This window comes from Physella acuta, unplaced genomic scaffold, assembly GCF_028476545.2.
Source record: "Physella acuta isolate Inbredline_101_S28 unplaced genomic scaffold, ASM2847654v3 ptg000362l, whole genome shotgun sequence".
NCBI classification, from domain to species: Eukaryota; Metazoa; Mollusca; class Gastropoda; family Physidae; genus Physella; species Physella acuta.
Window position 1 is genome coordinate 268313 of NW_026731881.1, and position 14765 is coordinate 283077.

The window sequence follows — 14765 nt, forward strand, 5'->3', positions numbered from 1 at the left end:
AATACTTTTTCTGCGAAACATGCGTATGTTTTTAATTGAATAAATATTATTTCATATTTAAAGATATATTATATAAAGATATATATATATATATATATATATATATATATATATATATATATATATATATATATATATATATATATAATCCTAATCAAATATCATAATATTGACAAAAACAATATTGGTGGCTCTTTAAAAACTGGGATATTTGGTAAATTTTAACTTTTGGCTCTTCTGTCCCAAAAGGTTGCCGACCCCTGAAAATAAGATCATACTTCTAAAAATAACATTTTGTAACTCTATAAAACCATCGTGTGTAGTTTATTCACTTTGCGGAGGATGGAATCTGCAATTACTTTTAGACGTAACCAAAAATACATTACTAGTAAATCTAACAAGTTGGATCAGTCACTCTAGGTTAGGGTTGATTTTTGTCGTTTCAGCGAATGACGCAATCTGCATTGATGTGAACATGAACCAATCAGAGAGTGAGATCACGCGTCTAAAAATATACTATTAATAATGATACATTTATGTCAATAGAATGTACATTGAATTTTATCATAATTTCACTCTAAAAGGATTTATACGTTTCAATAAAAATATAAATTGAATAACGTGTTTCTATGAATTTTCTTTATTCTGAAACCGCAGCAACGCGCTGGACGGGATCGATATATATATATATATATATATATATATATATATATATATATATATATATATATATATATATATATATATATATATATATATATATATATATATATATATATATATATATATATATATATATATATATATATATATATATATATATATATATATATATATATATATATATATATATATATATATATATATATATATATATATATATATGTGTGTGTTTATGTATGTATATATGTACATACACACATTTTATATACATTACATTTTGATAGCTTTTCAGAAGGGGCGAAGCAAGAAAATGATATCAATTTTTAAAAAAAAATTAAACAATGCATGCACTAAGAAAAAATAATGAAACTAGACTTAATTTAACCATAGTCCGTCACATTAGTTAAGCTGATGGGAATCTTTGCATACATTCAGCTGTAATCAAGATCTAAATATAGAGTAACACTATAACAGAAAAAAACCTCCAGAGTTAAATCACCCTGGACACGCTGCTGGTATTTGCTCTCATGCAGTGTTTCTTCCAGACGTTTTTCTCCGGGGGGGGGGGGGGGGCACTTGAAATTTTGGGGGGGGGGGTGCGGTAGACTTTCTTTGGGGGGGGGGGGGCGGACACTGTTAAAAGTATATATTTTCTATCTAAATTATATACATTTCATTTCGATAGGGGGGGGGCGGTAGAATTTTTTCGGGAGGGGGGGGGGGGGGGTAAAGCCTCCCCCCCCCCCCCCCGGAGAGATGCCTGGAAGAAACTCTGCTCTCATGCCTTTTGACTAAACTGATCTCTAAATAAAAAAACACGAATCTTAATGCCAAGTGTCATTTTTTTCCGCTCCACATTTTCAAAAACATTGACAGTAGAGTCCATAAACAGTATATTTTATTTTTTCAAAAGATTAAAAAATTTTAATCAATAATTTAATTATTTTTATATGGCTTCTAAATTATGTATTCTTCAAATAATATGATTCATTCTAAAATTAATAACTAGGAATCCGGAATTGCATATTTGTCAATGAGGTGTTTCTGATATTTTATTGAACTCGACTGAAATTCCTTGTGCATGTGTGTACATATATCATAATTTGCTTATTACTCATATGAAACATTTTACCATATTACGCACATTATTCCAGACATTTAATAATTTTTAGGGAAAATTAAAATAAATCATAATCTGAATATTTAGTATTAAAATATCTAACATTAATGTTATGGCTCATTCCTAGGATTTTTTCTCAAACATTGAGCATGTTGTTTCCTTAGACTAGCTGTTTAATTTTAGTTTTATCTCGATGTTTGCTGGTTTCCTTTGATAAGTTTTGCCAAGAAACTTGCCGGTTAACTTTGATAAGTTTTGCCAAGAAACTTGCCGGTTAACTTTGATAAGTTTTGCCAAGAAACTTGCCGGTTAACTTTGATAAGTTTTCCAAGAAACTTGCCGGTTAACTTTGATCATGACGGTCTTGGATTACCCTAGTCTGTCACGTCTACAAGACATGCAGATTTTCGCAGGGCCTCTCCGACTTCCGGCCGTACCGACGAAATAGCCTCATGAAGAAGCTCCGAGGGCCTTTAACTGGGCGTGTCTTCTCAGCCCGCGGCTCTTTACCGGGAAAAGAAATGGTAGTGAAGGGTATCCGCATGTGTAGGCGGATCTGTGTTAATATCCCGACCAGCAGCTCGTCCAGATGATGATTCAGGCTGGCCGAGACCTCCGCGTACTTACAGTCGTAGGTTTCTGCCACTAGTCTGGCCGCTGGGGACAAATGAGAAGCGGTCAGTCATTTTAAAAACCACACACGGTTCGACTATTTTCCCCACGTTTTCTCTAACTTGCTTTAGCGTCTTTCCAATCAAATCTTGCGATCGAAATTTCGGGCACTTCCCAGTTAGCTAGCGCGCTGAAATTTTCAGGAAAGCTTTGTTTCCGATGACAATAGAATATTCAATTGTTATTATTACTAAATTGATCAATGGAAACATTTTATTGATCATTTTAGACCGCTATATAATTGTACAAAAAACGTGGGGAAAAAGGGACATAACCCAGTAATTGTAATTTGATGAAAACAAGGTTCGGTACTCTCCCTCTTTTTGCTTACTGAGTAGTTGTCACGCGGTGTTTGTGTACAAACAACCAGAACGTAACAACTGGTGGCCAGTATGGGGGAGACGATATGGTCGAGTGGTTGGGCACACGATTGCTAACCCAAGGCACGAGTTGTCTTCGTTTACCCAAAAAAAAAGTGAATGCGAAAAGATAAAATCGATAGCAAGATTTTAAAGCAAACAAACAGACAAAGACTAAAAAGTAGAAAATAAATGCTATACATCACAATAATGCAAGCGATCACTCTACTATAAGCGATGAAAAACGTGGGGCGCCGTGATTTTCTTACAGTTTTTAATACTGTTGACTCTCTACAAGCTCCCTAATAAAAATCAATAGTATTATCTAATCAATAGTAATATAACTTTTACATCTTATATTAACAATGACCGTTAAAAAACTTTTACTTCGGCGCCCCACGTTTTTCATCGCTTATAGTAGAGTGATCGCTTGCATTATTGTGATGTATAGCATTTATTTTCTACTTTTTAGTTCAATCAGAAAACGTGGGCTTTTTAAAACTTTTTTAATGATAATTATTGAAACTTGAAATTTAGGCCCCCGCCTGTGCTAGCCTCTATTAAATGTAGACCCCCCCACCTGTGCTAGCCTCTATTAAATGTAGACCCCCCCACCTGTGCTAGCCTCTATTAAATGTAGACCCCCACCTGTGCTAGCCTCTATTAAATGTAGACCCCCACCTGTGCTAGACTTAAATATAGACCCCCACCTGTGCTAGACTTAAATGTAGACCCCCCCACCTGTGCTAGACTTAAATGTAGACCCCCCCCCCCACCTGTGCTAGACTTAAATGTAGACCCCCCCCCCCACCTGTGCTAGACTTAAATGTAGACCCTCACCTTCTGCGCTGACCTTCCTTTTTCGGACGAGATCAATTTTGTTGGCCACAAGGACTATGGCCCTGTCTGTTCCGTGGTCCACACGCAAATACCGGACCAGGTTCTGGGCTGTCTCGAACGTTGAGGAATCGTTGATGGCAAAAACAACGACATAAGCATCCAGCAACTGTTGCATACCGTCACCTATAACCTGACAGAGAAAAAGTGGTCAGTGACAGAATGGTCAGTGGCAGAAAGGTCAGTGACATAATTGTCAGTGACAGAATCGTCAGTGACATAATTGTCATTGGCATAGTGGTCAGAGACAGAACTGTCAGTGACTCGTGTAGCTCGTGAAGGACGATTATCCCCACCCTAACTTTCCACTCCACCCCACCCCCGCCTTCGCGAAAGCAGCCGTCTGTGACGACAGTTCACAGACGACATTGAAAAGAGCCAGCAGAACATGTTATTACCTCCCCTTTATTTCAAAAAGTTTAAAAACTAAACTATCTGCCCCTAATAGCCGTCACTATGATTGTAAACAGCTCACCAGACTGGTAGGGATGGGGGTGGTAGCGCTATGGTCAGTTAAGCTTACGTCTAGGTGATGTCTCGCATGGTCCCCACGAAGAGAATTATATATATATATATATATATATATATATATATATATATATATATATATATATATATATATATATATATATATATATATATATATATATATATATATATATATATATGTATAATAAATTCCTGACGAAGTTATATCCCTTAATGTAGGTAAAATTGAGCGGTTAAACATGTCCCTTATTTGAAAACCGTATAGTATCAATTCTAAAGGAACTTTGCTTTTATTCAAATGTTTTCTTCGGTTTTTTTTTTCCGTATAGTCAAAGAACGTGGGAAAGTTTAAATTCCTGATACTGTTTCTTCCCCATTTGAATTAAAATTGAGGGGTAAAACGTAAAATTTTTACCCATTAATTTGACACTAGAGCTATCTACTCACCAAATACCAACTTTTTGTGGCATATGCAAGTGGTCGATCTAATTCAAGCACTTTAAAAAATGTAAAGATTATATAAGACAGTGTAGGTCGGCTTTTCGTCACTGTAAATTGTATTTTGGAGATGACTCTAATTTTCCAGTTAAAAAGAGAGTGTACCGCAAACTTTATCTTAACAATTTCACTGCAACTTGCCTGCAACTTACCTGCAACTTGCCTGCAACTTACCTGCAACTTACCTGCAACTTACCTGCAACTTACCTGCAACTTACCTGCAACTTACCTGCAACTTACCTGCAAGTACACGATCAAATCCATGTGAGGAACAAACAAACAAAACAAACATCCTCTACTTTGCTTTTATCGGGAATAGATTCCTTTGTAACACAATTACACAATCACTTTGTCAGACAATCACACAATCACTTTGTCACACAATTACACGATCACTTTGTAACACAATCACTTTGTCACACAATCACACAATCACTTTGTAACACAATCACACAATCACTTTGTCACACAATCACACGATCAAACGGGCCCGCGGTCACGCAGTCATACGGTCACATATTTGAACATTCATTCACACAATCATCCAAACAATCATTCACACAATCATTCACACAATCATTCACACAATCATTTAAACAATCATTTACACAATCATTCACAAATTCATTCACAAATTCGTACAATCATTATTTAAAAAAAATTGCTTACATTTCTGTCCAACGGATCGATAAATTCAATAGTCGATTCCTCTCCATCTAGCAGGACCGATACTGTATTTTCGTGCGTTTCTGTCAAACCATTCGGATAGACAAAATATAAATAACAGTAAAATGATCTGAAGGCTAGATTTTGTAATACCTATCTCTCATATTTATACCCGATCACAAATTGATATACCCATCACAAATTGATATACCCATCACAAATTGATATACCCATCACAAATTGATATACCCATCACAAATTGATATACCCATCACAAATTGATATACCCATCACAAATTGATATACCCATCACAAATTGATATACCCATCACAAATTGATATACCCATCACAAATTGATATACCCATCACAAATTGATATACCCATCACAAATTGATATACCCATCACAAACTGATATGCCTATCATAAATTGCTATACCCATCACAAATTGATATACCCATCACAAACTGATATACCCATCACAAATTGATATACCCATCACAGATTGCTATACCCATCACAAATTGATATACCCATCACAAATTGATATACCCATCACAAATTGATATACCCATCACAAATTGATATACCCATCACAAATTGCATCACCATTAAAAATTATTTTTAATCGATGTAGCTGCGCATAGTTTGATTATTGCCAGCAACAAAACATGAAAATGTTGTTGACAAAAGCATCATCTAAAGCTAAACACGTGACCTTTGACACGTAACCTTTGACTAAACACGTGACCTTTGACTAAACACGTGACCTTTGACTAAACACGTGACCTTTGACTAAACGTGACCTTTGAGAACATACCCTGGTGATCGTCTCCACTGCCAACGTAATCTGACGTCATAAACTGTTTCGTCATTAAAGATTTTCCGCATCCTGCTGCGCCCATCATTATGACTCTATAATAGGTGGGGGTGCTTGCCACCCCTGAGGTGTACGCCCTGTGGTGTAGCTGCTGGGGTCGGGCGTCAGTGATGGCGCTGCCTGTGGACATGAGGCTGTGGGTGCTTTTTTTCTTGAAGGAGTCCCCTCTGTTGACCACCGCTCCCTTGGACGTTGTCTTAAACGATCGGACTCTCCGCAGACGCGCTGACTCATCCGGCACCGTGAGAAAGTTCTCTACGACGTTTGGCATGGAGCACCGTCTCGGTCCTAGAGCACGTGACACGCCGTCTGTGATGTTGCCCTCATCACTTGGCTGGGCTGGGCAGTCGCTCCTGAAGGACGGGACCCTGGACACAGAGCTGTGGGACGGGACCCTGGACACAGAGCTGTGGGACGGGCTGGCTGGCGTGCTCGGTAGACCGGCGCATGGAGGGGGCGTGTCTTCACTTTGCTGGCTGTCACTACTGTTTTTCCTACGCATGACAAGGCGGAGCTTGCGTGAGTCAGGGCCACGCCTTCTTGTGCGTGCTTGTTCATCTAATGTCATATCCTTGTGCTCAAATTCCTTGGGTATGTCCAGCGTGACAGTTGTTTCAGTTAAGCGTGACAGTTTCTTTTGTTCAGCGTGACAGTTACTTCAGGTTAGCGTGACAGTTCGTTAAGTTTGACTTCGCAAAAAGTCCAATTCAGTGTATTCAGCGTGAAAACTTTTAAGTCAAGCGTGGCACTCGTTTAAATATCAGCGTGACATTTTTAGACTTCACAGATCTAGAAAAATGTAAACATATTCTGATCAATGTCACTTAAAAACACTTTATGACCTAAGATAACGTGACGATACCACGTGACACCATCACGTGACACCATTACGTGACACCATCACGTGACACCACCACGTGACAGTATCACGTGACACCATCACGTGACAGTATCACGCGACAATTATGTAAAAAGTGCACATTGTAAATTTTGTTAACGAACATAATTAAAAGTTTAAGGTCGACCTAACCACTTTATTGATCAACTCGTCGCTTGTTAATTAAATACAACTGACGACTCTACAACAATGAAACCAATCAAGTACTCAACTTAGGGTACAACTCAAACATAGATGTCAAACATTGATGTCAAACATTGATGTCAAACATTGATGTCAAACATTGATGTCAAACATTGATGTCAAACATTGATGTCAAACATTGATGTCAAACATTGATGTCAAACATTGATGTCAAACATTGATGTCAAACATTGATGTCAAACATTGATGTCAAACATTGATGTCAAACATTGATGTCAAACATTGATGTCAAACATTGATGTCAAACATTGATGTCAAACATTGATGTCAAACATTGATGTCAAACATTGATGTCAAACATTGATGTCAAACATTGATGTCAAACATTGATGTCAAACATTGATGTCAAACATTGATGTCAAACATTGATGTAGCAGATCAAATGATCTTTTTTATGCCAACGTTTAAAGAAATCTTTATGCGAGATATTGTCTTTGTCTTATACTAGGCAAGCTGCTAGCTAACAGACTAGCTAACAATCGAACTAACAGTCTAACTAACAGACTAGCTAACAGTCTAGCTAACAGTCTAGCTAACAGTCTAGCTAACAGATTAGCTAACAGTCTAGCTAACAGTCTAGCTAACAGTCTAGCTAACAGTCTAGCTAACAGTCTAGCTAACAGTCTAGCTAACAATCTAGCTAACAGTCTAGCTAACAATCTAGCTAACAGTCTAGCTAACAGACTAGCTAACAGTCTAGCTAACAGTCTAGCTAACAGTCTAGCTAACAATCTAGCTAACAGTCTAGCTAACAGTCTAGCTAACAGTCTAGCGAACAGTCTAGCTAACAATCTGGCTAACAGACTAGCTAACAGTCTAGCGAACAGTCTAGCTAACAGTCTAGCTAACTGTCTAGCTAACAGAATAGCTAACAGTCTAGCTAACAATCTAGCTAACTGTCTAGCTAACAGACTAGCTAACAGTCTAGCTAACAGTCTAGCTAACTGTCTAGCTAACAGTCTAGCTAACAGTCTAGCTAACAGTCTAGCTAACAATCTAGCTAACAGACTAGCTAACGGTCTAGCTAACAGACTAGCTAACAGACTAGCTAACAGTCTAGCTAACAGTCTAGCTAACAGTCTAGCTAACAGTTTAGCTAACAGTCTAGCTAACAGTCTAGCTAACAGTCTAGCTAACAGTTTAGCTAACAGTCTAGCTAACAGTCTAGCTAACAGTCTAGCTAACAATCTAGCTAACAGTCTAGCTAACAGTCTAGCTAACAGACTAGCTAACAGTCTAGCTAACAGACTAGCTAACAGTCTAGCTAACAGTCTAGCTAACAGTCTAGCTAACAGTCTAGCTAACAATCTAGCTAACAGTCTAGCTAACAGACTAGCTAACAATCTAGCTAACAGTCTAGCTAACAGACTAGCTAACAATCTACCTAACAGTTGAGCTAACAGTTAGCTAACAGTTTAGCTAACAATCTAGCTAACAATCTAGCTAACAATCTAGCTAACAGTCTAGCTAACAATCTAGCTAACAGTCTAGCTAACAGACTAGCTAACAGTCTAGCTAACGGTCTAGCTAACAATCTAGCTAACAGTCTAGCTAAAAGACTAGCTAACAATCTAGCTAACAGTTTAGCTAACAGTTAGCTAACAGTCTAGCTAACAGTCTAGCTAACAGACTAGCTAACAGTCAACAGACCAGCTAACAGTCAACAGACTAGCTAACAGTCTAGCTAACAGTTTAGCTAACAGTCTAGCTAACAGTCTAGCTAACAGACTAGCTAACAGTCAACAGACTAGCTAAGAGTCAACAGACTAGCTAATAGTCTAGCTAACAGTCTAGCTAACAGGCTAGCTAAAAGTCTAGCTAACAGACTATCTATGATAAACAAACTAGCTGAGGCTATCTGCCTAGCTGTGGCTAAGTGATCAGAATGTCATCGTGTATTTTGTCAGGATAAGGACGCGCAACAAAAGTATTGATTTTTCTGCTCAATCTCCGGACAATCGATAGCTTTAGTTTCCGATAGCTGTCAGTAGTCTACACCACACAGATGTCAGTAGTCTACACCACACAGATCTCAGTCTACACCACACAGATGTCAGTCTACACCATACAGATGTCAGTAGACTACACCACACAGATGTCAGTCTACACCACACAGATGTCAGTCTACACCATACAGATGTCAGTCTACACCACACATATGTCAGTAGTCTACACCACACAGATGTCAGTCTACACCACACAGATGTCAGTCTACACCACACAGATGTCAGTCTACACCACACAGATGTCAGTCTACACCACACAGATGTCAGTCTACACCACACAGATGTCAGTCTACACCATACAGATGTCAGTAGACTACACCACACAGCTGTCAGTCTACACCACACAGATGTCAATAGTATACACCACACAGATGTCAGTCTACACCACACAGATGTAAGTCTACACCACACAGATGTCAGTAGTCTACACCACACAGATGTCAGTCTACACCAAACAGATGTCAGTCTACACCACACAGATGTCAGTCTACACCACACAGATGTCAGTCTACACCACACAGATGTCAGTAGTCTACACCACACAGATGTCAGTAGTCTACACCACACAGATGTCAGTCTACACCACACAGATGTCAGTCTACACCACACAGATGTCAGTCTACACCACACAGATGTCAGTAGTCTACACCACACAGATGTCAGTCTACACCACACAGATGTCAGTCTACACCACACAGATGTCAGTAGTCTACACCACACAGATGTCAGTCTACACCACACAGATGTCAGTCTACACCACACAGATGTCAGTCTACACCACACAGATGTCAGTCTACACCACACAGATGTCAGTCTACAACACACTGATGTCAGTCTACACCACACAGATGTCAGTCTACACCACACAGATGTCAGTAGTCTACACCACACAGATGTCAGTCTACACCACACAGATGTCAGTCTACACGACACAGATGTCAGTCTACACCACACAGATGTCAGTCTACACCACACAGATGGCAGTCTACACCACACAGATGTCAGTCTACACCACACAGATGTCAGTAGACTACACCAGACAGATGTCAGTCTACACCACACAGATGTCAGTAGTTTACACCACACAGATGTCAGTCTACACCACACAAATGTCAGTCTACACCACACAGATGTCAGTCTACACCACACAGATGTCAGTAGTCTACACCACACAGATGTCAGTCTACACCACACAGATGTCAGTAGTCTACACCACACAGATGTCAGTCTACACCACACAGATGTCAGTCTAAACCACACAGAAGTCAGTCTACACCACACAGATGTCAGTAGTCTACACCGCACAGATGTCAGTCTACACCACACAGATGTCAGTCTACACCACACAGATGTCAGTCTACACTACACAGATGTCAGTCTAAACCACACAGATGTCAGTCTACACCACACAGATGTCAGTCTACACCACACAGATGTCAGTTGTCTACACCACACAGATGTCAGTCAACACCACACAGATGTCAGTCCACACCATACAGATGTCAGTCTACACCACACAGATGTCAGTAGTCTACATCACACAGATGTCATTCTACACCACACAGATGTCAGTCTAAACCACACAGATGTCAGTCTACACCACACAGATGTCAGTCTACACCACACAGATGTCAGTCTACACCACACAGATGTCAGTAGACTACACCACACAGATGTCAGTCTACACCACACAGATGTCAGTAGTCTACACCACACAGATGTCAGTAGTCTACACCACACAGATGTCAGTCTACACCACACAGATGTCAGTAGTCTACACCACACAGATGTCAGTCTACACCACACAGATGTCAGTCTACACCACACAGATGTCAGTAGCCCACACCACACAGATGTCAGTAGTCTACACCACACAGATGTCAGTAGTCTACACCACACAGATGTCAGTCTACACCACACAGATGTCAGTCTACACCACACAGATGTCAGTCTACACCACACAGATGTCAGTAGTCTACACCACACAGATGTCAGTCTACACCACACAGATGTCAGTAGTCTACATCACACAGATGTCAGTCTACACCACACAGATGTCAGTCTACACCACACAGATGTCAGTAGTCTACACCACACAGATGTCAGTCTACACCACACAGATGTCAGTCTACATCACACAGATGTCATTCTACACGACACAGATGTCAGTCTACACCACACAGATGTCAGTCTACACCACACAGATGTCAGTCTACATCACACAGATGTCATTCTACACGACACAGATGTCAGTCTACACCACACAGATGTCAGTCTACACCACACAGATGTCAGTAGTCTACACCACACAGATGTCAGTCTACACCACACAGATGTCAGTCTACATCACACAGATGTCAGTCTACACCACACAGATGTCAGTCTACACCACACAGATGTCAGTCTACACCACACAGATGTCAGTAGTCCACACCACACATGTGTCAGTCTACACCACAGATTATTGTAGCCCAAGACTTTCTTTTAAACTAAACAGAGTTACCATCAACTTGACATTTCAAACCAAAACTAGCCTTAAATCTGACAAATAACTTTACCCTTACACAGAAGCTTATCTTTAAGTAAAACACACATAACAACAAAAAACAAACTAGGCAGATGACTATAAATAGATGAGTTCGTAGACTAAATTAATACTCACGCCTTACACGAGTGTCCATGTGTGTGTGTATCTGTGTCCGCGTGCGTATGTGAATGAGTGCTTGTCTGTATCGCTCACTCACGGAGGTACACGTGTGCGCGCACGTTCGCCGGATCAAAATGGTGCGAGCTGTTTAACACGAAAGGTGGAGGCTAGATGGAGGTCGGTTTGTGGCTAGGTGGAGGCTAGATGGAGGTCGGTTTGTGGCTATGTGGAGGCCGGTTTGCGGCTAGGTGGAGGTCGGTTTGTGGCTAGGTGGAGGTCGGTTTGTGGCTAGGTGGAGGTCGGTTTGTGGCTAGATGGAGGTCGGTTTGTGGCTAGGTGGAGGTCGGTTTGTGGCTAGATGGAGGTCGGTTTGTGGCTAGATGGAGGTCGGTTTGTGGCTAGGTGGAGGCCGGTTTGTGGCTAGGTGGAGGCCGGTTTGTGGCTAGGTGGAGGTCGGTTTGTGGCTAGATGGAGGTCGGTTTTTGGCTAGATGGAGGCCGGTTTGTGGCTAGATGGAGGTCGGTTTGTGGCTAGGTGGAGGTCGGTTTGTGGCTAGATGGAGGTCGGTTTGTGGCTAGGTGGAGGTCGGTTTGTGGCTAGGTGGAGGTCGGTTTGTGGCTAGATGGAGGTCGGTTTGTGGCTAGATGGAGGTCGGTTTGTGGCTAGGAGGAGGTCGGTTTGTGGCTAGATGGAGGTCGGTTTGCGGCTAGGTGGAGGCTAGATGGAGGTCGGTTTGTGGCTATGTGGAGGTCGGTTTGTGGCTAGATGGAGGTCGGTTTGTGGCTAGATGGAGGTCGGTTTGTGGCTAGATGGAGGTCGGTTTGTGGCTAGATGGAGGTCGGTTTGCGGCTAGGTGGAGGCTAGATGGAGGTCGGTTTGTGGCTATGTGGAGGTCGGTTTGTGGCTAGGTGGAGGTCGGTTTGTGGCTAGATGGAGGTCGGTTTGTGGCTAGGTGGAGGTCGGTTTGTGGCTAGGTGGAGGTCGGTTTGTGGCTAGGTGGAGGTCGGTTTGTGGCTAGGTGGAGGCTAGATGGAGGTCGGTTTGTGGCTATGTGGAGGTCGGTTTGTGGCTAGGTGGAGGTCGGTTTGTGGCTAGGTGGAGGTCGGTTTGTGGCTAGATGGAGGTCGGTTTGTGGCTAGGTGGAGGTCGGTTTGTGGCTAGGTGGAGGCTAGGTGGAGGTCGGTTTGTGGCTATGTGGAGGCCGGTTTGTGGCTAGATGGAGGTCGGTTTGTGGCTAGATGGAGGTCGGTTTGTGGCTAGGTGGAGGTCGGTTTGTGGCTAGATGGAGGTCGGTTTGTGGCTAGGTGGAGGTCGGTTTGTGGCTAGGTGGAGGTCGGTTTGTGGCTAGGTGGAGGCTAGATGGAGGTCGGTTTGTGGCTAGGTGGAGGTCGGTTTGTGGCTAGATGGAGGTCGGTTTGTGGCTAGATGGAGGTCGGTTTGTGGCTAGGTGGAGGTCGGTTTGTGGCTAGGTGGAGGCTAGGTGGAGGTCGGTTTGTGGCTAGATGGAGGTCGGTTTGTTGCTAGATGGAGGTCGGTTTGTGGCTAGGTGGAGGCCGGTTTGCGGCTAGGTGGAGGCTAGGTGGAGGTCGGTTTGTGGCTAGGTGGAGGCCGGTTTGTGGCTAGGTGGAGGTCGGTTTGTGGCTAGGTGGAGGCCGGTTTGTGGCTAGGTGGAGGTCGGTTTGTGGCTAGGTGGAGGTCGGTTTGTGGCTAGGTGGAGGCTAGATGGAGGTCGGTTTGTGGCTAGATGGAGGTCGGTTTGTGGCTAGGTGGAGGTCGGTTTGTGGCTAGGTGGAGGTCGGTTTGTGGCTAGGTGGAGGTCGGTTTGTGGCTAGGTGGAGGTCGGTTTGTGGCTAGGTGGAGGCCGGTTTGTGGCTAGGTGGAGGCCGGTTTGTGGCTAGATGGAGGTCGGTTTGTGGCTAGGTGGAGGCCGGTTTGTGGCTAGGTGGAGGCCGGTTTGTGGCTAGGTGGAGGCTAGATGGAGGTCGGTTTGTGGCTAGGTGGAGGTCGGTTTGTGGCTAGGTGGAGGCTAGATGGAGGTCGGTTTGTGGCTAGGTGGAGGTCGGTTTGTGGCTAGGTGGAGGCTAGATGGAGGTCGGTTTGTGGCTATGTGGAGGTCGGTTTGTGGCTAGGTGGAGGTCGGTTTGTGGCTAGGTGGAGGTCGGTTTGTGGCTAGGTGGAGTCAACTTGTTACTTATTCGAATAAAAACTGTACGAACCTTTAAAAAAAATCACAATTGAATATAAGTTATATTTTTCTTGAAGCTAACACACATTTTGTAGTCCATCATTGTTTAGGATTTCAAATAACAGCGTTTTAGGAAGTAGATTTCCTAAATTTTTTTTACCGATTTAATACATTTAACATTTGGTTTGTGGCTAATTTTTTTTACCGATTTAATACAACATTTAACATTTGGTTTGAAAAATACTAGCTGGCCAGTATGGAAACGAGAAGATGTTGACCTACTTACAGGCTCTGTTAGGGCTAGAAACAGCTTTACAGCTCTGATGTGTAGTGCTCACGTCTTGGATACTTTGTGAGCAGTAAACACATCGCTGGCCATGTGCACGTGTACAGACTAGCCGCCTGCTCCACCTGTTGTAATCTCCAGGCGCCATCTCTATATAGGTCATCTATAAATACCTGAATGGAAGAAGACATAAGTCTCTGCGTGTGCGTGTGTGTGTAAGGGGGGGGGGGGGTAGTTGAGCTACTTTTTCAGGTCATTTGCTGCAGAAAGTGACGTCATTAACCGATAAAGAGA

General features: G+C 42.0%; 1 protein-coding gene across 4 annotated transcripts; it reads right to left on the reverse strand.

Moving 5' to 3' along the window:
- Window positions 1-1546: 1546 nt before the first annotated feature.
- On the reverse strand, window positions 1547-14550 carry LOC131941460 (GTP-binding protein REM 1). Of its 4 annotated transcripts, none has more exons than XM_059300735.1 (5): window positions 14472-14550; window positions 6186-7034; window positions 5368-5447; window positions 3655-3844; window positions 1547-2440 (listed from the first exon to the last, which is right to left on the reverse strand). In XM_059300735.1, exons 2-5 carry the CDS (start codon window positions 6811-6813, stop codon window positions 2172-2174), a joined length of 1167 nt encoding a protein of 388 aa, XP_059156718.1. In that variant the 5' UTR covers window positions 6814-7034; window positions 14472-14550; the 3' UTR covers window positions 1547-2171. The 4 variants fall into 4 exon arrangements, with proteins under 4 accessions (XP_059156718.1, XP_059156719.1, XP_059156717.1 ...); XM_059300736.1 differs by having other exon boundaries at window positions 14468-14536; XM_059300734.1 differs by lacking the exon at window positions 14472-14550 and adding an exon at window positions 12016-12135.
- Between the last annotated feature and the right edge of the window lie 215 nt (window positions 14551-14765).

What these genes read in the sequence shown, in the direction of transcription:
- LOC131941460 (XM_059300735.1), bottom strand. Translation starts at nt 6,813, where the DNA reads ATGACATTAGATGAACAAGCACGCACAAGAAGGCGTGGCCCTGACTCA. An exon ending in CAGTGGAGACGATCACCAGG is followed by an intron (nt 5,448 to 6,185) that starts GTATGTTCTCAA and finishes ATGGTTTGACAG; the next exon opens with AAACGCACGAAAATACAGTA. An exon ending in AAGGAAGGTCAGCGCAGAAG is followed by an intron (nt 2,441 to 3,654) that starts GTGAGGGTCTAC and finishes ATTTGTCCCCAG; the next exon opens with CGGCCAGACTAGTGGCAGAA.